Genomic DNA, 23,930 nt, shown 5'->3' with positions numbered 1-23,930 from the left:
TTGTTTGTTCTCACTCCCCCCTGCTGCCGCAGGGGCCCCAATAAAGCCTTGCCTGAATTCCTTGTTTGGCCTCTTATCAATTTCTGTTGATTAAGGACACCGAGAACCCTGGTCCGTAACACCTGCAGTAAATGTTTACTACAACTATGATTAGGCTCTGGGAAAACAACAGCCCCTGCCCTCAAGAAGGTTCAAGTCTACTGCTTCAGGAAGTGGACTTAAGGAATATTCTGGATTTAAACACAAGGGTTCACTGTGCCCTTGGGAGGGCTGTTTCAGAAGTAGGGAAAGGTGAAGCCACACTACTGTGTGTGGAGAGGACAAGGGGTGTGGAAGGACAGCCAATCATCCTGGACAACCCTTTCCATGGAAGAGAGGAGAGACCCAGCTAGAGTGGGACAGGGAACACTGGTGGAGGAAGGATGTCTTGTCTTTTTTTTTTTTTTTTCTGTGAGACAGAAGAAACCTGAACATATTTTTAGATGGATGGAAAAAGAATTACTGAGAAAGAGCCTGAAAGTTTTGGGAAGAATGGATGGTTGATAAAGTGATACTACAAAACCCTCGCAAAGGCAGGAGGGGAAAATATCAGAACTAAAAAAAAAAAGATACAAATGAACTTATTGACAGAACGGAAATAGACCCACAGACTTGGAAAACAAAGTGTGGTTACCAAAGGGAAAAGGGGGGTGGGAAGGATAAATTAGCAGTTAGGGATTAGCATACACACACTACTATATATAAAATAGATAACCAACAAGGACCTACTATATATATAGCACAGGGAACTCTACTCAATATTTTATAATAACCTATAAGGGAAAAGAATCTGAAAGAGAATGTGTGTGTGTGTATAAAAAACTGAGCTTTTCCAGTCGGGCACTGAGTGGTTCATCGGATCATGTCTGGTAGCTCCGCGGATTATAACAGAGAACATGGTGGCCCCGAGGGAATGGAGCCCGATGGTGTCATCGAGAGCAACTGGAATGAGATTGTTGATAACTTTGATGATATGAATTTAAAGGAGTCTCTTCTTCGAGGCATCTATGCTTATGGTTTTGAGAAGCCATCAGCTATTCAGCAGAGAGCTATTATCCCGTGTATTAAAGGGTATGATGTGATTGCTCAAGCTCAGTCAGGTACTGGCAAGACAGCCACATTTGCTATTTCCATCCTGCAACAGTTGGAGATTGAGTTCAAGGAGACCCAAGCACTAGTATTGGCCCCCACCAGAGAACTGGCTCAACAGATCCAAAAGGTAATTCTGGCACTTGGAGACTATATGGGAGCAACTTGTCGTGCCTGCATTGGTGGAACCAATGTTCGAAATGAAATGCAAAAACTTCAGGCTGAAGCACCACATATTGTTGTTGGTACACCAGGGAGAGTGTTTGATATGTTAAACAGAAGATACCTTTCTCCAAAATGGATCAAAATGTTTGTTTTGGATGAAGCAGATGAAATGCTGAGCGGAGGGTTTAAAGGATCAAATCTATGAGATTTTCCAAAAATTAAATACAAGTATTCAGGTGGTGTTGCTTTCTGCCACAATGCCAACGGATGTGTTGGAAGTGACCAAAAAATTCATGAGAGATCCCATTCGAATTCTGGTGAAAAAGGAAGAATTGACCCTTGAAGGAATTAAACAGTTTTATATTAATGTTGAAAGAGAGGAATGGAAGTTGGATACACTTTGTGACTTGTACGAGACACTGACGATTACACAGGCTGTTATTTTTCTCAATACAAGGCGTAAGGTGGACTGGCTCACTGAGAAAATGCATGCCAGGGATTTCACAGTTTCTGCTCTGCATGGTGACATGGACCAGAAGGAAAGAGACGTTATTATGAGGGAATTCCGATCAGGGTCAAGCCGTGTTCTGATCACTACTGACTTGTTGGCTCGTGGGATTGATGTGCAGCAACTGTCATTGGTTATTAACTATGATCTACCTACCAATCGTGAAAACTATATTCACAGGGGTCGATAGCAGCAGTTGATGACGAGATGGCGCTCAGAAACGGCGCTGACGTAATTTAGGACGTGGAATCATAAGCGAAACAGCACACTGTTTGAATAAAGAGCGAGTCGAATTGGCAGAGGGGGTCGATTTGGGAGGAAAGGTGTGGCTATAAACTTTGTTACTGAAGAAGACAAGAGGATTCTTCGTGACACTGAGACTTTCTACAATACTACAGTGGAGGAAATGCCAATGAATGTGGCTGACCTTATTTAATTCCTGGGATGAGATAGTTTGGAATGCAGTGCTCGCTGTTGCTGAATAGGCGATCACAACGTGCATTGTGCTTCTTTCTTTGGGAATATTTGAATCTTGTCTCAATGCTCATAACGGATCAGAAATACAGGTTTTGATAGCAAAGCAACATTAGTCGTGAGCTCTTGTGAGGAAAGTCGTTGGCTTTATCCTCTTTAGAGTTAGACGGTTGGGGTGGGTATAAAAGATGGGGTCTGTAAAATCTTTCTTTCTTAGAAATTTATTTCCTAGTTCTGTAGAAATGGTTGTATTAGATGTTCTCTATCATTTAATAATATACTTGTGGACTAAAAGATATAAGTGCTGTATAAAATCAGCCAATTATGTTAAAGTAGCATATCTACCTTTATTGTGTTTGTCATTAGCCCGAATAGAAAGGCCTTTAAAACTGATTTTTTTAGAAAGCATTTGAATGCATTTTGTTTGGTATTATAGTTATTCAATAAAGTATTTAATTAGTGCTAAGTGTGAACTGGACCCTGTTGCTAAGCCCCAGCAAGCAATCATCCTAGATAGGGTTAAACGTTTACCCCAGTTAAATTGCCATATTGCACATGTCTTAATGAAGTTTGAATGTTAAATAAATTGTATATTCACTTTAAAAAAAAAAAACTGAATCACTGTGCTGTACACCTGAAACTAACATGACATTGTAAATCAACTATCCTTCAATTTAAATTATTCATTAATTAAAAAAACAAACACAAAAGATAAATATGGACCAGAACTAGAGACACTAGAGGGAATATAAGGAAACAAGAATGCTGAAAACAAGCAAGCAGGGCAGCACCCCTGGGGGAGCGGAGGATGTGAAGGTGGAGAAACTACAGAGGAACAGGGATGAAGCCTAAACAGGGAGGATTAAGTGCCAGTGACGCAGGTGGGCAGCAGGGGGACCTGGAGAATCAAGGTGCTCATGGAGGTACCAGAAGCGGGCTTCCTGGAGAAGACAGAACCCCAACAGGGACAGAAGAGATAGAAGAGACATAGAGCAGTCAGAGCCTGGATGATGCTGGAAAAGAGAATGTCCTAGAGCCCCGCCGAGCCAAGGAGAAGACAGGAGAAGGGAGGAGGGCACATAGATGGACCACAGACAAGGAGGAAGGAAGAAAAGCCTGGGCGGGCAGTGGACAGGGCAGGCAGGCTCCCAGGGAGTCTCAGTGAGGCCCCTTAGAACCGACCGGAGACAGTGGTCTGATACCCACACCCCAGTCCTGCTTTGAGGCCCAAGGTGGAATGGAGAGCCAGCCCTAGGGGACGGCAGGTGCCCGGGCGTGGTCAGCGCTCTGAATCTAGGTCACGCTGGCTTCTAGGGCTCGGCCCCTAAAGCTGAAGGACCCCGTCCCTGACAGGCTCCCCAGCCCCCTCTCCCCACCACAGTGCCTGTCCCAACTGGGGTGCAGCCTCCAAGAAGGTGTGACCCCTAAGGCTCAGCCACGGCCTCTGCAGAGCCGGCAGCAAGCAGGCAGCTGTGGGCTCCATGCATCCCTCAAGCCGGCAGCCGGCCGAGCTGGAAAGATAAGGAAGGCTCAGTTTCACGGGCCCCAGCGCCCGTGCTGACTTGGCAATTCTCGCTCAAATTATTTTGATAGATTCCAGGTGGAGCAAACTACAGGCAAAGCTCCAGCTATCTCAACCGTTCAAGCAGGAGTCAGGCCTACCAACCGTCTCTCTTCTCATTCTTTTAAATTATTTTACCACTTGCTCACTGCAGCATAAGGAGAGTGAATATATCAAGAAATAGACAAAACTGCCACTTACGAATAGCAAAAACGTACAACATGCCAGGTGCTGTGCTAAATCCATTAAATGAACCAGAGCAACGGCTCTTTGAGGTAGATGTTAACCCCATCGCACAGATGATAAAACAGAGGCACCCGGTTTGACTGACTCAAATCACACAACCAGTAACGGGCCAGATTTCGAGGGTCTGCATTCCCGCATTAAGCCCTCAGCAACAGACAAGCCGTTCTCCAGGGAGCCTGCCCGGCAAGGGTCTTGGAGGCTCCTCAGAGGTGCGTAGGCGCCTTCATCAGAGCCGGGGGGCATATCACGGTCACAGAGGTGCCGTGCGTGTTGAGCAGGGCAAGCTCTAGAGGCCTGTCTGGACAACTCGGGCCTGGGCCCATGGTCTGCTTCTGGCCTGGGCCTGTTAGAAAGCAAGAAGCCCGGAAGCAGGGCTTCTCAGTTTGACAGATTTAGCGGCTCCATGACCTTGTTAAGACCCAGGTTCCGTGTAACACTGCACTTTGTAATTCTCATCATAGAAATCTATGCCCTGGACATGGATACTCACAGTCAAAAGATAGCTGTGGCTCCAGGCATCTCATCTTCGCCCAACAACTCCAAACACCAGGAAGGAGAAAGAAGGACCACCCCTTCTTAAAGGGAAAGGAAAGCTTGTCCTAAATTTCCTCCCTCCCCCATCCCTGCGTTCTCCTGTTACACTGGCCAAAACGGCATCACCTGCCCAACCGTAAACCAACCACGAGCAAGAACTGAAATACTACGGTTGTATTAGATCCTTAGAGGATCCTTAGACCAAGGATCCTCAGTCCTGGCTGCAAATTGCAATCACCTGGGATTTGTTAATACCCACTCCAGACCAATGAAATCAGAATTTCTGGGAGTGGTGCCCAAGTCTCAGCATTTGTTTGAAGAACTCCTCAGGTGTTTTTAATGAGCAGCCAAGGAAGATAACCACTGTTTGGACTAACCAAGTTTTACCACCTGGTGCTGGGCCCGCTGCCTGAGAAAATTCTGGGTTCTGCAGGCAGGAAAGAACATGGATGGAGGTGACTCAGAAGACATGAAACACAGGACAGGAAGATGTTCACGGAAAGGAAAGGGGATTAGAGGGAAAGCCGAGGGAGGAGAAAACCATACACTGTGCCCAACGAGTGTCTACCTGGGAGGGTATCACAGTATGTAGGGCCCCAACGTTTATCCTAAGCTCCTTCAGGATCTCACACATCACGGCATCCTGTGTATCACCCGCTCCTCCCAGCCCCACCCTCAGTACAGAACTGAGTTTTCTCTCCCGCATCCCTGTTACCCAAACAACATTGCAAAAAGGTGGTGGGCCATGGGGGAGGGTAGGGGTAGCAAGAACTTTAGGACAGCAGCCCTAGGGAAACACTTCTTAAGAAATAAAAGAGGGCTTCCCTGGTGGCGCGGTGGTTGAGAGTCCGCCTGCTGATGCAGGGGACGCGGGTTCGTGCCCCGGTCCGGGAGGATCCCACATGCCACAGAGCGGCTGGGCCCGTGGGCCATGGCCACTGGGTCTGTGCGTCCGGAGCCTGTGCTCTGCAATGGGAGAGGCCACAGCAGGGAGAGGCCCGTGTACCGCAAAAAAAAAAAAAAAAGAAATAAAAGAACACTGAAAAGACACACTCCTGGTTTTGAAACACTCTATGGCCTAAATTTACCTCTGGTCTCCTAGGAAACTCATCCAACTGGATGTGCTCATAAAGACTCTAAATGGGACAAATGCCTCTGTTGGTTCATAGAGTGAGTCCTTAAGAAGACTGAGATTTGAGAGATGTTTCTCTATGGGTATCCTTTCACCTTTCTTTTCTCAGTCTCTCTTATTGACAAATACCAGTGGTATCAGCTTTGGCTGAACACTGGAATCACCTGGGAAGCTTCTAAAATATCCCATTGCCTCAGCCAATCCCCACACCATGTCATCAGAATCTCTAAGGGACCATCATAGGCATCAATAGTTTCTAAAGCTCCCCAAGTGATTCCAATGTGTAGCCGAAGTTGAGAACCACTATCCTACATTCAAGATCCAGGTAAACTTGATCTGAGTATGTTCATTAAAAAAAAAAAGTTTCCTATGAGAATCCTCATCAATGAATCATGTAGTTGTTGGAGAGTATACCCCCAAAGCATTAAGTTTGTAAGACTGGATGGAAAGTGGTACCACCTGCACCTTTTTTGGACAATGCAAGATGCCTTTTTTCAAAATGATGCTGAGAGCTACCAACCTGACACAAGCCTCAGAGAGAAGATGAGGCCGAGGTGGGAGTCTGCAGCCTGCCTACTCAGGACAGGCCCTAACTCAGGTGTGACATGTTAATAGGGTAGCATAAAGAGAAAATTATTTTGAACACAGGATGCAAGGAGAAGGGCGTGAAATGCCATTAGCAATGACCCCAACATTTATAATAATTGAGCCCATTAGTCATATCCGTTTATATTTGTAATGCCACTCTGCATGTTTCCAGGGAGGGGTGGCCACCTTTTGAGGCAATTGGGGTCACTGAGGCAGCTGGGGAACTTGGGGACATTCATTTGGTGCAAAAGAAGCTGGGCCCTCATTGTCAAGGAGTTGGATCTGGAAGCTAACGAACAAAGATCCCACATGCCATGGAGCGGCTGGGCCCGTGAGCCATGGCCGCTGAGCCTGCGCGTCCGGAGCCTGTGCTCTGCAACGGGAGAGGCCACAATAGTGAGAGGCCTGCGTACCGCAAAAAAAAAAAAAAGAGAGAGAAGAGGAAGAATCAGGTCTATTGGAACAGCTTTGGATAACTGTTTAACAACTGTAATTTATTCATTGTTTTCCTTTTTATTGCAGTATAGTTGATTTACAATGTTGCATTAGTTTCTGGTATACAGCAAAGTGATTTGGTTATATATAATCTATATATTCTTTTTCAGATTCTTTGCCATTATAGGTTATTATAAGGTATTGAATACAGTTCCCTGTGCTACACAGTAGGACCCTGTTGTTTAGGAAAAATCAGTTTTTAGAATGTGAGACACATACAAAGATATGACCAATATAGAAATGGGGCTGGAGGGCTGGATTCCTGTCAACAGCAGAGAAAGAGCGGTTCAAGTCCCAGGTGTGGGTGATACACCAATGGAGATGAGTCTGTCATACAGAGGGAAGTAAGTCAGAAAGAGACAAACAAATATGGTATAATAACGCATATATGCGGAATCTGAAAAAAATTGGTATAGACAATCTTATTTACAAAGCAGAAATAGAGACACAGATGTAGAGAACAAACATATGGATACCAAGGGGGAAAGGGGAGGTGGGTGGGATGAATTGGGAGCTTGGGATTGACATATATGAACTACTGATACTATGTATAAAACAGATAACTGAGAACCTACCGTACAGCACAGGGAACTCTACTCAATGCTCTGTGGTGACATAAATGGGAAGGAAATCCAAAAAAGAGGGGATATATGTATATGTACAGCTGATTCACTTTGCTGTACAGCAGAAACTAAAACAACACTGTAAAGCAACTATACGCCAATAAAAATTTAAAAATAAATAAATAAATAAAACCAATGGAGGATGTTCAGGGTTAGAAGAGAATAAGGCTGAGACCAGGACGCCAGGAAACGTTAACTGGTAAGGACTGGACACAGGAAGAGGAACCAAGAAATGCAGCTGAGAGAGTCCAAATGAACCCAGGCCACAGGATCTGTAGAGTCACGGGGAGACACGGCTTCAAAGCATCAGTGAGTGGGCTTCCCTGGTGGCGCAGTGGTTGAGAGTCTGCCTGTGGATGCAGGGGACGCGGGTTCATGCCCCGGTCCGGGAGGATCCCACATGCCGCGGAGCGGCTGGGCCCGTGAGCCATGGCCGCTGAGCCTGCGCATCCGGAGCCTGTGCTCCGCAACGGGAGAGGCCACAGTAGTGAGAGACCCAGGTACCACAAAAAAACAAAACAAAACGAAAAACAAAGCACCAGTGAGCAACATTGTAACGTGCTGTGAAGAACAGAGGACTGGGACTGAAATCCCCGGGTTGGGTTAACTTCGGGCAAAGCCATTTCAGTGGAGTGGGGAAGCCAGAGTCAGGCGGTGGTGGTGTGCAGAGAACAGCTGAAAAGTAGAGACACAGTGAGTGTGGGCTTGCTCTTTGGAGTAATCAGGTTGTGAGGGGAAGGTGGGAGGTCAGACCATAGCTAGATGGGGGACTCAGGTTCAAGGCCATTTTCTCAGTAGGGGAGGGGGTGAGAAAGGAGAGCCTTGAGGGTGTTTATAGTAGAAGAAACAAAGCTGGGAAGGAAGGAGCGGGAGATACATGAAAGAGGGGAGTGATGCATGAACGGAGGGCCCACGGGAGGCCACAGGGAAGAGGGGATGCCTTCCACAGCACAGAGGAGGGTTCAGCCTTGGGCAGAGGGAAGAACATCTCTGCCCAGGAGTTAAAGGGGAAAGGAAAAGCAAGAGAAAAGGCAGGTGGGTTCTGGGTGGGGAGAAAGGCCAACCTTAAGAAAAATTCCATGTGACAACCTCTCTTTTCTCTATGAATTAAAAGGCAGGACTCTGCTGAGGCCATGATGGCAGGTGGTGGGTGGGAGATTTGAGGAAAGCAGTAAATATTTAGTATCACTGCTTTTGGAGACTGGGAGAGGGAGCTGGCTGAGGGCTGCAGGCGGCCCTGGGAGCCCAGTGGAGGCTGGGAATGGTTCAGATGCTCTAACCAGTATGAAGGTGGGGAAAGCCGAAACATACCAGGCTGCAGGAGTCAGGCTATGGTGACAGGCTCTTGCCCTCCCCATTCACCCCTTCCTTCATTCCACCCCCATTTTTATTCCTCTGTTCCATGTTCACCACTTCCCTACCCAAAGTGTGGGCTCAAGCCAGCAGCCTGAGCATCAGGCAGGAACCTGTTGGAAATGTCCGATCTCAGGGGTCACGCCAGACGTCCTGTAACAAGATCCCCAGGTGACTGGAACGCACATTCCATTTGAGAACCGCTGCTCTGGTCTTTTCCAACTACAGTTCTCGCTGCCTTGCTAATTAATATGCCGTGAAGTTTGTGTGCTCAGCTTGGAACACTCGTCTCTCATGCTTTCTAGACAATTCTCCTCCTCTGTTAAGACTGGGTGTCAATCTTACCTTCTCTCTGACTTCTCCAAGGCCCTGCTGGGAAGAGCTATTTGCCGCCTGAAATGTGATTCCAGACCTCATCTGAGGGCCACCATGTTGCTTTCCCTTATCCTCAGCGCCCACCACAGTGCCTGGTACAAAGCCTGTGCTCTGTAAGGTGCCTGAGTACTCACTGAATGAAACCCAGGGCCCAGGTCTCAGCTCCATGTCCCAACCCACGCCCCTGACCATTTTCTGCACATCGAAAGTCATGCCTTTTTAAAAAAAAATAAATAGTGCTATAAATTAAGCCCCAAATTCCTCACCTTGCATTTGCCTGATATGACCCCAAACCCTGGGAAAGCACTGGGCTTGTTGTTTTCTATAAAAATTTAAAAAGCCATATCTCACTTTTTCAAATTACATGTCACATGAAGCTCAGCTCTCAGGTTCCAACCTTGGGCAGGCTCTTTTCCCAAGTGGCTATAAAGAAATGCAATACTTCAAAACATCAGTTCACCTGTTACTTCATGTTCCAAGTGTGGAAACCCTCTCTACTTATTTCTGAGTAGGAAACCTATTTTCTAATAAAGCAAGGAAAGTCAACTAAATTACAAACATGTATGGCCTTTCAATCCACTCTGTATGTTCCTGGGTATGAAAATGAGGTCTTTTTTTAATCCCTTTTTTCTATCCCTTTTTTCCATTTTATGCCCTGTTTTCTATCCCTTTTGGATCTTGACATAGAGTTGGTGCTTAACAAACGTGCTTCTGATCAACTGAAGAGGAACTATTTCCCTACTTTAACTTTCACAACTAAATTGGACCAAGAAATATACTGATTGTGGGGCAACTTGCTGAGTCACCTGCTAAATGTTTATTTCCTCCTTCTAGGTCTGCCCGAACCTTTCAGAGTTATCCTTTCCAAACCTGGGATTTATGGCTAATCATTACTGCTTAATACCTACTGTACAATTAAAATAACCTGGGAACCCAGGAGCCTTGGGAAGCAGAGAGAAAACAGAGAAATCCACCCCAATACAATCTCAAACCCATCGCCTTATTAATCACGTTAGGCCCCGAAGAAATAATTTTTTCGGCCCTTAAACACTCCCAGAAATGCTAACATTCAGGATGCTTCCCTCCCGACCCCCATCGCATTTGGACCTGCCAGTCACACTCTGTGTAGGAAAGGATTTTGATTTGTGTCAGTAATGTTGCCTTAGGAATTGCAAACATTTAGAAATGCACAGGAAAAAAAAAAAAAAAAAAGCATGTGCCATTAAAAATGGGAATTTAAGAGACTCAGAGTCAGTCTACAAGAGACCCACTTCAGACCTAGGGATACATACAGACTGAAAGTGAGGGGATGGAAAAAGATATTCCATGCAAACAGAAACCAAAAGAAAGCTGGAGTAGCAATACTCCTATCAGATAAAATAGACTTTAAAATAAAGAATGTTACAAGAGACAAGGAAGGACGCTACATAATGATCAAGGGATCAATCCAAGAAAAAGATATAACAATTATAAATATATATACACCACACATAGGAGCACCTCAATACATAAGGCAACTGTTAACAGCTATAAAAGAGGAAATAGACAGTAACACAATAATAGTGGGGGACTTTAACACCTCACTTACACAAATGGACAGATCATCCAGACAGAAAATTAATAAGGAAACACAGGCTTCAAATGACACAACAGACCAGATAGATTTAATTGATATTTATAGGACATGCCATCCAAAAATAGCAGATTACACTTTCTTATCAAGTGCACATGGAACATTCTCCAAGCTAGATCACATCTTAGGTCACAAATCAAGCCTCGGTAAATTTAAGAAAATTGAGATCATATCAAGCATCTTTTCTGACCACAACACTATGAGATTAGAAATAAATTATAGGGAAATAAACGTAAAAGACACAAACACATGGAGGCTAAACAATACATTACTAAATAACCAAGAGATCACTGAAGAAGTCAGAGGAAATCAAAAAATACCTGCAGACAAATGACAACGAAGACACAACAATCCAAAACCTGTGGGATGCAGCAAAAGCAGTTCTAAGAGGGAAGTTCATATAGTGATACAAGCCTACCTCAAGAAACAAGAAAAACCTCAAATAAACAATGTAACCTTACACCTAAAGGAACTAGAGAAAGAAAAACAAACAAAACCCAAAGTTGGTAGAAGGAAAGAAATCCTAATGATCAGAGCAGAAATAAATGAAATAGAAACAAAGAAAACAATAGCAAAGATCAATAAAACTAAAAGCTGGTTCTTTGAGAAGATAAACAAAATTGAAAAACCTTTAGCCAGACTCATCAAGAAAAAGAGGGAGAGGACTCAAATCAATAAAATTAGAATTGAAAAAGGAGAAGTTACAACAGACATGGCAGAAATACAAAGCATCCTAAGAGACTACTACAGGCAACTCTATTCCAATAAAATGGACAACCTGGAAGAAATGGACAAATTCTTAGAAAGGTATAACCTTCCAAGAATGAACCAGGAAAAAATATGAACAGACCAATCACAAGTAATGAAATCGAAACTGTGATTAAAAATCTTCCAACAAACAAAAGTCCAGGACAAGATGGCTTCACAGGTGAATTCTATCAAATATTTAGAGAAGAGCTAACACCTATCCTTCTCAAACCCTACTTCAGAGGAAGGAACACTCCCAAACTCATTCTATGAGACCACTATCACACTGATACCAAAACCAGACAAAGATACTACAAAAAAGAAAATTACAGACCAATATCACTGATGCATATAGATGCAAAAATCCTCAACAGAATACTAGCAAACAGAACCCAACAACACATCAAAGGTTCATACAATATGATCAAGGGGCAATCATCCCAGAGATGCAAGGATTCTTCAATATATGCAAATCAATCGATGTGATACAACATATCAACAAACTGAAGAATAAAAATGTATGTATGATCATCTCAATAGATGCAGAAAAAGCTTTTGACAAAATTCAACACCCATTTATGATAAAAACTCTCCAGAAAGTGGGCACAGAGGGAACCTACCTCAATCAAGACAATATGCTACTGGCACAAAAACAGAAATATAGATCAGTGGAACAGGATAGAAAGCCCAGAGATAAACTCACACACCTATGGTCAACTAATCTATGACAAAGGGGCAAGGGTATATAATGGAGAAAAGACAGTCTCTTCAATAAGTGGTCCTGGGAAAACTGGACAGCTACATGTAAAAGAATGAAATTAGAACACTCCCTAACACCATACACAACAATAAACTCAAAATGGATTAAGGACCTAAATAAGACTGGACACTATAAAACTCTTAGAGGAAAACATAGGAAGAACACTCTGACATAAATCACAGCCATATATTTTTTGACCCACCTCCTAGAGTAATGGAAATAAAAACAGAAATAAACAAATGGGACCTAATGAAACTTAAAAGCTTTTGCACAGCAAAGGAAACTATAAACAAAATGAAAAGACAGCCCTCAGAATGAGAGAAAATATTTGCAAACAAATCAACAGGCAAAGGATTAATCTCCAAACAGCTCATGCAGCTCAATATTAAAAAAACAAACAACCCAATCAATAAATGGGCAGAAGATCTAAACAGATGTTTCTTCAAAGAAGACATACAGATGGCCAAGAGGCACATGAAAAGCTGCTCAACATCACTAATTATTAGAGAAATGCAAGTCAAAACTACAATGAGGTATCACCTCACACTGGTTAGAATGGGCATCATCAGAAAATCTACAAACAAATGCTGGAGAGGGTGTGGAGAAAAGGGAAGGAACCCTCTTGCACTGTTAGTGGGAATGTAAATTGATACGGCCACTATGGAGAACAGTATGGAGGTTCCTTAAAAAACGAAAAACAGAATTACCATATGACCCAGCAATCCCACTACTGGGCATATACCCAGAGAAAACCATAATTCAAAAAGACACATGCGGGCTTCCCTGGTGGTGCAGTGGTTGAGAGTCCGCCTGACGATGCAGGGGACACGGGTTCATGCCCCGGTCCAGGAAGATCCCACATGCCGCAGAGCGGCTGGGCCCATGAGCCATGGCCGCTGAGCCTGCGCGTCCGGAGCCTGTGCTCCGCAACGGGAGAGGCCACAACAGTGAAAGGCCTGCATACTGCAAAAAAAAACAAAAAAAAAAGACACACGCACCCCAATGTTCACTGCAGCACTATTTACAATAGCCAAGTCATGGAAGCATGACCCATTGACAGACGAATGGATAAAGAAGATGTGGTACATATATACAATGGAATACTACTCAGCCATAAAAAGGAACGAAACTGGGTCATTTGTAGAGATGTGGATGGATCTAGAGACTGTCATACAGAGTGAAGTAAGTCAGAAAGGGAAAAACGAATATCGTATATTAACGCATATATGTGGAATCTACAAAAATGTCACAGATGAACCAGTTTGCAAGGCTGAAATAGAGGCACAGATGCAGAGAACAAGCGTATGGACACCAAGGGGGGAAAGTGGTGGTGGTGGTGGTGGGATGCATTGGGAGACTGGGATTGACATATACACATGGGACCTTTGGTACATCTGGAACAGGTACGTGGATTCCTTCAAATAAGGCAGTGGGGGGATTAACATGTGTCCACTCCCCACAAGGCTCCATCCTAGCACTTTTCATAGATTATCTCATTTCATCTTCACAAAAGACCTGCCAAGTGGCTACTGTTAGTCTCATTTTACAGACCAGGTAACTGAGGCTCAGAGAGGCTAAGAAGGTCACCCAGAATAAGACAGCTACTAAGGCTACTCAGGATAGCACTCCCACAGGGGTCATGGTCTGCCCACCTCGAAAGCTATGCCTTTTTTTAATTGCACTAAATTGGCATGAATCCTATTTTCTTAGACTCTGTCCTTTATATAACAAAAAAGAAGCATTATGGGATACCCTAAAAGGACTTCCTACCAAAACATCGTATTCCACTTATCTCTCATGGTAATTGAAATTCCCAAATGACTCTTTGGGATTAGGGCCACTGAAGCTCTCTGTTAGGACGACAGTGTTTGCTACAATGAAGAGAATTCCAAATTAGAAGTCATGAAATGTTTACTAAGTGTGTATTTTACCCAAGGCACCATCGTAGATGTCGTGACAAACACACAAAACAATTCTGTACCCTCAAGAAGCTTACAGGCTAAATAGCAATTTCAGATCTAAGCAACAGTTCAAAGTGGTAAAGAGTTGTCACCAGCCCCCTACAAGGTGAAGTGCCAAATAAATTTTCTACGCAAATGTCTATAGGCCCTCAGACATTATACCCTTAACAGGCATCCTGGCAGCCCAAAAGATGAATTTCACTAAAGTAGTTCCTATCACCCACCCCGAGGAAATGAGTCTTGGGAGGCCAGAAAGGACTGTGATGTGGAGGACCCTCTGTGAGTTTGAACCTGATTAGAACAGAAGGCCTGCGGTAGTCATTAGAATTGACTGTACAAGTTGGGGGCAGTATGTGAAGGGGGAGAATTTGAAAAGTCCCATTTTGCATCTACCTTTGCCACACAGAGTTGTCTGCACAATTATATCCTGTCACTTTAGCTGCCTCAACAAAATCTCACGCTAGGTAGGAAGAACATCAAGCCTGGCGTTTGACAGTGTTAGCGTACAAAGGACTGGCTATCTGAATCCCCCAGCCATCCCCAGCCCCACCTGGACCACAGCCTTCTCAGAAACACACGTGATGAGGAAAGACCTCGCTTAGAGCCAGTGGTATGCTGGAGCTGGTGTGTTCCAACTAGAGAGAGTTAGCTGTGAAACATTCAGCAATCTGGTGATAATCGGCCATGGTGGGCGCATTTACACTATGGAAATTGGCAAGTTACACCTCAAAGCTGTGTCTTTTTTGTGGAGAGTTTGCCAGCTCACCACTGCTTAGAGCTGTTCATATACTGTCCTCTCTCTGATTTGTACATTTACATGAACTCTGTATCATTCAGCGAGCCTCAAGTTAAGATGATACGCATAATGAATTTCACCATTTGGTATGGAGCTCTAAGAGACCAAGGATGTATTTGCCTTGAAGAAGGTTTTCTAAAGCAGCCACTAGCATCTCTAAACAAATTAGATGAGCGATGATCAAAGCGTGGCCCTGGGACAGGAGCATCACAGTCACCTGTGAACTCCCGCCACATCCCAGATCTACTGAATCGGGAACTTTAGGGGTGCCCCAGCAACTTGTGTTTTAATAAGCCCCCCAGGTGATTGTAACACACACTCAAGTTTGAGACACCACACTAGAGTACCCTCTCCCCCAGCAGTAAAACCAATCTTTGGCTTTTACCATTTATACGCTGTATGCACAATGTACGTGCTCACACCATGTAATAAATTATCAGGTACTATATGCTCTATATAACATCTGTGTTGCAGTCAGCCTTCAAGATGGCCTCCAGGGTACCTCCCGGTGTTCATGCACTTATTTTGTCCCCTCCCATAGTGAATCATCAGGGGTCTGTGTGTGACCAGCAGAGTGCTCAGAAATTCTCACGTGTGACTTCAGAAACTAGGTCATTACAGGTGTACCTTTCATCGTGTTCTCTTGGTTACTTGCGCTGGGGGGACCCAGCCACCATGCTCTGAGGACAGAAGCCCGTAAGTATAGAACTGGGATACCGAGAGCCAGCACCAATGCCAGCCATGTGAGTGATCCCCCCAGAAGTGGACCATCCAGCCCCAGCCAAGGTTTCAGATGACCGTCGCCCCAGCTGACACAGGACGGCAATCTCACAAGATACCTGGGCCAAAACCACCCAACCAAGCAGTCCCTCCTGAATTCCTGACCCATAGAAACTGTGAGAGGCACAGCACTAAGTTTTGGGGTAATTTGTTACACAGCACTAGATAACCAATACACACTGTACTAAAAGTGCTTAAGGGCAGCCACATGGGGAAGGTTTGAATGGTACAAAGTTGTATGAAGCAAGGTCTTTTCCAAAAAGAAGCTCACTACTTATGTGGGAGATGAGATACATAAGCACTAAAAATAACTGGTTTTTTTTTACTTATTATTAAGAGATCACAAGTCTAGAGGGAGAAAATGCACATGCAAATCCTTTGAAAAATGAGTTATGCTGCAAAGTCAAGTTTTCCAGCCCCCTTTAAACCCCAGGACAGCATTTTAATCTGTCCCCTTTCTTAATATACTGTATTCTTCCTCAGCTTTTTAAGCAGAGTGAATACAAAGTAATTGCTGTCGATGAGGTAAGGGGTTGTTGTGAACCAGTTATACAGGGCACAAAAGATGTCATTTAGCTGTCAGTGCAGACAACCGGGGACCCAGGGCTGCATGTCAGTGACTGCCTTCAGCATGTTAGGACGCTAAGAGACAAGACCATTTTCTGGTTTCTAGAAGACTTTGTAAATCCCCTCATTCATTCTTCACCACAAACTCATGATTGTCACAAATTCCTAATGAGAAAACTGCAGCTTGGAGCAGATAAGTAGGGCCACCTAACTAATAAGTGACAAAGCCGTGAACTATCTGACTCAGAGCCCAAGCATGTGGCCTTCAAGGAACTCTCACTGGCTTCAGAAAGGTCTTTGGTGCCAGCTTGTGTAACATAGTATTTTAAGGCAACACAGGTTCATTGTATAAAATCCCAAAGGTATAAAACTCAGGGTTGGGAGACTGGGACTGACATATACACACTACTATATGTAATTCCTGATATCACGGAGCTGCTGAATCAAAGCCAAAGCTTCCTACATCCAGACTTCATGTTACGTCAGAAAAAATGAACCTATATTCATTCAAGCAATTGTGGTTAGGTTTTTTGTTTCATGCAGCCAAAAGCATTCCTAAATAATACTGAGGGCAACATATTACAACCACCAAACTTATAATAACAGGACATGCAGTCGGTGCTCTTCCTCTACATAAAATAGAGGACACTGCTACAGTAGGTCATTCAATGCTTCAATAAAGCCAACTTCCTAAAATTAGACTTGATAAAATCTAGGATAAAGGCTGGAAAAGTTCACCAAAACAATCCAGCTTAATCAGCATTATAAAAATATTCTGGATGGAAATGCAGCTTGGTATAATAATGGAACAATCACTACATTCATCAGAAACCATCAACGGAAGCTCTAAGTACTACTAATCCTATCTTAAGCAAGTCACTACTCTTCTCATTTTTCATCTATACAATGAAGAAGTTAAACTGGGTAACCCTGGGGTCCCCTTCAGATTTGATATCCTGCGTAAATTGTGAACTGAAATAAATTATCTTTAAAAAGTCACATGGGCCTCCCTGGTGGTGCAGTGGTTGAGAGTCCGCCTGCCAATGCAGGGGACACGGGTTCGTGCCCCGGTCCGGGAGGATCCCACATGCCGCGCAGCGGCTGGGCCCGTGAGCCATGGCCGCTGAGCCTGCGCGTCCGGAGCCTGTGCTCCGCAACAGGAGAGGCCACAGCAGTGAGAGGCCCGCGTACCGCAAAAAAAAAAAAAAAAAAAAGTCACAAACTTCTTCTGTGGCCTCCTCATTTGCTGGCTGCTTTCCAGCTGCAACAGCTGACCTTCTAATGCCTTGCATCAGTCTGAAAGGACAAATACACCTACATCTGTCATAAATACATCCAGTCTTCTCAAAGCACTTTGGAACAAAGGTGGAGGCAGTTCATACCATGCAAACCACAGATGCAACACCGAGTCCAAATGTTTTTTTTCCAGAAGGAAGGTGCCTCCCGTGGTACAGGGCTGTCTGTCAGTATCCAAAGACTGAGGTCTGCCATCTTCCAAAATGGCTGGACCATGGATGAACTGATCGAACTTTTCCCTATCTTCACCCACTGCATGTTAGCTAGTTATCCATTTTCTTTTTTTCAAAATTAGCAGGATCTTTTTGTGCTTTTGCCCCTGATCTTTCACTAAGGTAAGACTAAACTCTCTACAACAGATGGCTCTCTCAGTACTTCACCCCGTTACGCTGCTTGCATATTCATTATTGTCCAAGCTACAGTGTTATTTTTCCATGATTTAGCTTGTTTTGTGCTGTGTGGTGAATTCTGAACGAGGCAACCAGGCTGAATAATTTGGTGGGCTTTCAGGAGGATACCCTGATGTCTCTGTATCTCCCTCACCAACTCACACAGACCCATTCACATGCACAAGGCCTGTCAAAACCCCAGTGCAGAGTTGCAGGCATTGTTGACAGGTATAGTTTGAGGGCTGGGGAATCAGAAAGCAAAAGGCTCCTGATCTCAGGAGCCTACGGTCAAGCATCTACAGATACGTGCAGTGAACACTGTATAGGGTTATAAGGCAGCGTAGAAGTATGTGCATGGCACCGTAAGCCCTGAGGAGGGCTACTTAACAGAACGCAGCGGGGGAGAGGAGATTCAGGGCAGCCCTCCCCCTTAACAGAAGCCCACATGTGGTGAGTTTGGATAGGACAGGCTGGCGGGTGTGCTCCAAGAGGGACGGCTGCTGATTTTTCTAACCCCACCTCCCCACCCTCGCCCCTCTTCTCTCTGTTCTCTCCACTTTCCTACCTGCTTTCACCTCCTCAACAGTCTTGGCTTGTGTGAGGAAAGCTGGCATTCTGTAGATGCCACCAGCCAGACAGGCGGCCCTGCTCCCAACAGGCTATCTGACGCCACCCCTGGGGTCCGCCTCGAACCTTCTCGAACCAGGTGCTTGGTGAAGGAGCCCAGAGGCATCTTCTTACAGCCAAAGGGATTTGTGCTTATCAAATCTGTTTTTGGATTGTTTTACAACACCGTGGAAGCTGGAAATATGGGATCCAAACAACCAAGGCCTCACAGTGCCTTGGCAGTTTCCAAATGAACAGAGTGATGGAGGAGTATTGTGGGGCTTTCCAGAAGGGCTGGGAAGAGGCTTGGAGTCAAGAAAGGGCAAGTACAGAGACTGTGGCCAGGAGGCGTGGGGCTGGTGGGAGCCCATCAGCGAACTCGCACCTTGTCCTTGAGGCTAGTGGCCCTTTAGGGCCCTGGGTCTCTCCCACAGGAACAAGGAAAACGGGGGACCACAGATAAAAACCTTCCAAATGATTAAGGGCTGGTAAATAAGGCAAAAAGGAGAAAGGGAAGCCGAGGGCCTGGTGGTTAATGCCAGTCCTCCTGGGATGTGATGCACTCTCAGACACGGGGCCCCCTCCTCTTCAGTGTTCACAGGATAAGACAGAGAGGGTTTCTCTGAGCACCTGGAATCTCAAGAAGACTTCCTGATGCTGAGTGCTGTTAATGTTCAGATTCTGGGGAGGTAATGCCTCCCCCTCTCTGAAGGACTTTGAAAGAAAGACCCTAACCCTACCCCTAGCCTGGATGGTTTACAGTGGTCCAGCTCAGAGGGAAGGCAGCTAAATGGATGCTTGGGTCCCTTCCAGTCTTCAGATGCTCTATTTCCACCACGTGGTGTCTGTCTGGAAGAAGCTGTATGGCCTCTAATTCCGTCATAAAACCAAGGGTATGTTAAATATCTGTTCACTGTAAAACTCCAACCACTCTACTAATACAATTTCCACCTTCCTTCCCTTTTAAACTTACAAACCAGAATTCTAATTTATTAAAGACAGGGATATAAATCAAGCAGGATAACTCATTTGGGTCATTTAACATTAGACAATCCCCCCCACCTGCCAACCCCCTTAGGAAGTAAACTGACCAACTTGCTTTCTTTTTTAACTTGTAAAAATATTTTCTACTATAAACATTTTCAAACATATGGAAAACTAGAGGGGACAGCATAACAAACCCCCATATACTCATCACCCTGATTCAAACTGAACACGTCTAACAAAATTAGCAATAATTGCTTGCTGGTCAATGTCATCACTTGGCTAGTTCACAGTCAGCTTGCTGAAATCGGCCTCCAGACAAGGACCCACATTATATTCGATTACATTTGGTGGTTATGTCTCTGAGGTCTTATGCCTTTACTGTCGCGGTGACGCGCAGAATGCCTTACGTTCTGAATTTGTCAGCTTGCCTCTTCGTGGTGTCGGCTTATTTGTTCCCCTGTTCCCTGTATTTCTAGTAAATGCAGCTTGACTAAATTCAGGTTCAACTTTATTTTGTCAAGAATAATATTCCCTGTCAGGCTTCCTGGTGGCGCAGTGGTTGAGAGTCCGCCTGCTGATGCAGGGAACACGGGTTCGTGCCCCGGTCCAGGAAGATCCCGCGTGCCGCGGAGTGGCTGGGCCCGTGAGCCATGGCTGCTAAGCCTGCGCGTCCGGAGCCTGTGCTCCGCAACGGGAGAGGCCACAACAGTGAGAAGCCCGTGTACCGCAAAAAAAAAAAAAAAAAAAAAAAGAATACTCCTGTCCCTTGCCCCAGCTGCGGCTAAGGTGCTCGGTCCTTCCAAGGAAGGTAAGGTAAGGCCGTGGTGGGGTGAGGCCCTCACTTCATCCAGCGACTAGCACTGCGCCTGGCAGCCCCTGCCTAGCACTCACCCGCCTCCATCTCGGAGCTGGCCTGCGTCTACTCGGCCCTCACCCTGCACGACGATGAGGTGATGGTCACGGAGGATAAGATCAACGCCCTCATTAGAGCAGCCGGTGCAAACGTTGAACCTTTCTGGCCAGGCTATTTGCAAAGGCTTTGGCCAATGTCAACATCGGGAGCCTCATCTGCAACGTGGGGGCAGGTGGAGCGGCCCCAGCAGGAGGTCCTGCCCCTTGTACCCACTGCTGCCCCAGCTGGGGAGAAGAAAGCAGAAGCAAACAAAGAAGAATCTGAAGAGTGCGATGATGACATGGGCTTTGGTCTTTTTTGACTAAACCTCTCTGGTAACATGTTGAATGAAAAGCTGAGGTCTTTGCTGGGAAAAAAAAAATTCCTTAGGTGGTATTGAGTGGTTTGTATTTTAGGGGTGCACGATGACTGGTAGTTCCTCTCTCAGTGGCGCCATCATTAAGGAGTGAGTTTGGGATGTGACAGCCTGACCCTCCCACGTAAACGTCCTCATCAACCTCTAACTCATGGTTTCATCCACTCATGATCATTGCCTAAACCAATTACTTCACCAGGGATTGAAAAATGGGGATTTTCTATCATTTTTTGATATTTATTTTCACCTTGCCTCCTTACATATTTTAGGTTCAATGAAGAAGAAAGGATACAAAAATCTGCATCCATGGATGTGGATCCTGATACAGGAATGAAGAAACACCTCTCCACTGAAACTAGAGATCTTGGAAGACAGTGTTAGGAACAAAGGTAGAGAAGAAAAGAGTGTGGAATGGGAAACAGGAAGAGGGCTCTTACATTGGCAGCCATGAGTCTTGGGACCAGGCAGGTTTGCACGCTCTGGGCAACCGTCATCTTAGCTATAAACTAATCCCAGAGAAGCATCTGGCCTTATGGGAGCTGAAAATAGAACATACAGAATCAAGAATGGGAAAAAAAGAGGGAAAGAAGGAGGCATTTCACTTCTGAGTGAAGTCTGGAGACCCCAGGGCATCACTGCAGTAACAGAATTCAAATCCACATGCTTCTGACAGACCCACTGGGCAACAGGCATGGGCGAGACTCTAGAAATGGAGGCCTGAATGACCTCCCTGACTCCACTCGCTGGGGGCAGTGATGGGCCACTGCCGGCATCTGCAAGCAGCCCTCACATAGGCTGGCAGGGAAGCCCAGTGGGGACACCCCCTGCCCTCAATGTCCACGGGGAGGGGCTGATGCTCAGAGCGCGAGCCTGGGGCGCACCTGCTACAGCCTGCCCCCTCCACCTCTCTGCTCCTGAGCGCCACCTTCTCTATTTCTCCTTCCAGGGCAACACAACCATCTCATTTGTTCTGCTCCCTGCACAAGCCCACCTGGAGAGCAAATTGATACCATGCTTGCTTACACAGTCATCACCCTCTTAGCAACTGTTTCTGGAGGACCAGGAGGATGGTATGGATAAGGTGTTCCAGCTGCCACTGTGCAGTAATTAGAATTTCCTGCTTATAAAATGTAATTCTGATCACACAACCACTCCGAGTCAGGAAGGAAGAAAAGGCGGGAGGGGGCAACCTCTAAAGGAAGCAACAATGCTCTGCAGGGGCCTCTCTGTTCAGCTCAGGAGGTTAAAAGGCAAGGGCAAAGGATGGAAAGAGAGACACGCAAGTCAGGACGAATTTTTTAAATATGTGCAGGTCGTGTAGGAATCGTCGTATCCAGACAAAGACTCTCAATTCACAGAGGTTTATGAGTGATAAAGAAGACAACAGAAGAAGGTTTTTAAATGATATCTGGAGCAAACAGAACAAAGGGAGAGACTCACTGATTGGATGAAGTGTGACAAAATTAATAGGTAACACAAAACAGTGTTAAAATTCCAACTGGGCTTTTATCTCTCCTAGCAATGAGTCTGTAAATTGGACAGTGTAAAGCTAGTGTCCCAGAAGACAACTGAAGTCCTCATCAAGCCAGGAGATAGTAGGAAACCATCAATCTATGGCAATGAGATAGGGTGTCGGATCAGCAAAATTACATTTGCGATGTGGAGGAACATTCCAGAAAAACTTCAGAGAATCTCTTAGTAGCTCCCCCGGGCTCTTGGAGAAGCCAGGAGACAGGAGTTGAGCGAATACCCTAGTTCCAGAAATAGGGGAAGGCTGATTTCCAGAAACTTGGGCAGTTCATCTTGACCTAAGTCCTCCTTAAAAATGTAAAATGGACTGTGAAACAGGTTGTTTGTAAGCATCACAAAAAGACACAACCTGATCTCTTGGCATCAATGTGAAGTAACTAAAAAGAAGTCATGTTCTGGACCATTTGTTAATGAGATCCTCAGGGCAAGTACCTTAAAAAGTCACTGTGAAGCTCTTAATTGAGGAAACTGTCCACAGTTAGAGTGAGATGATGAAACCTCCAGGTGGGGATTTGGTCTTGTTGCTTTTCAGTTATGTTAAATAGTAACACAGACAATGGGACTCTTAAGGAAACCTCCTTCTATGCATGGGAGGGCAAAGCGTGGTAGACACACAGCCTTAATGAACAGAGCAAACCTCCATTGAATGACTACCCTGTACAAGCTCCAGATGTGACATGCTCTGGGCACCAAAGATGAAGACCTTGTTCTGAATCAAAGATCTCACACTCTGATACTACAAAGCTACAGTAATCAAAACAGCATGGTAGGCGGAGATCATCTCGGTGCTTTGTGACCACCTAGAGGGGTAGGATAGGGAGGATGGGAGGGAGACGCAAGAGGGAGGAGATAGGGGGATATATATATGTAAATGTATGGCTGATTCACTTTGTTGTAAAGCAGAAACTAACACACCATTGTAAAGCAATTATACTCCAATAAAGATGTTAAAAATAAATACTTAAAAAAAAAACCAGCATGGTAATGGCACAAAAACAGACATATGGATCAATGGAACAGAATAGAGAGCCCAGAAATAAACCTACACAAACTTACAGTCAATTAACCTTCAACAAAGGAAGCAAAAATATACAATGGAAAAAAGACAGTCTCTCCAGCAAATGGTGTTGGGAAAGTTGGGCAGCTGCATGTAAATCAATGAAGTTAGAACACACCCTCACATCAGACACAAAAATAAACTCAAAATGGCTTAAAGACTTAAATGTAAGACATGACACCATAAAAATCCTAGAAGAGAAAATAGGTAAAACATTCTCTGACAAAACTTGTACCAATGTTTTCTTACATCAGTCTCCCAGGGCAATAGAAATAAAAGCAAAAATAAACAAATGGGACCTAATCAAACTTAACAAGCTTTCGTACAGCAAAGGAAACCATAAACAAAACCAAAAGACAACCTACAGACTG

At 44.9% G+C, this 23,930-nt stretch overlaps 2 protein-coding genes and 1 pseudogene across 3 annotated transcripts in view; 2 read left to right on the top strand and 1 right to left on the bottom strand.

Moving 5' to 3' along the window:
- Positions 1–23,930, bottom strand: part of GPR39 (G protein-coupled receptor 39) — a 240,836-nt gene that overhangs the window by 90,703 nt on the left and 126,203 nt on the right. The window lies entirely within an intron of this gene.
- Positions 885–2,888, top strand: LOC309809576 (eukaryotic initiation factor 4A-II-like). The gene is given in 2 exon segments (XM_082630811.1): positions 885–1,480; positions 1,482–2,888. Coding segments are annotated over 2 exon segments (1,089 nt in total). The 5' UTR covers positions 885–901; the 3' UTR covers positions 1,992–2,888.
- Positions 2,009–21,021, top strand: LOC309809853 (large ribosomal subunit protein P1-like; annotated as a pseudogene). Its single transcript has 3 exons — positions 2,009–2,032; positions 3,657–3,747; positions 20,556–21,021. The product of its transcript is annotated as a large ribosomal subunit protein P1-like (transcript).

Source organism: Mesoplodon mirus, assembly GCF_964341445.2.
Source record: "Mesoplodon mirus genome assembly, chromosome: 8".
NCBI classification, from domain to species: Eukaryota; Metazoa; Chordata; class Mammalia; order Artiodactyla; family Ziphiidae; genus Mesoplodon; species Mesoplodon mirus.
The sequence above is the reverse complement of the archived record's forward strand: the minus strand, read 5'-3'. Positions and strand labels throughout refer to the sequence as shown.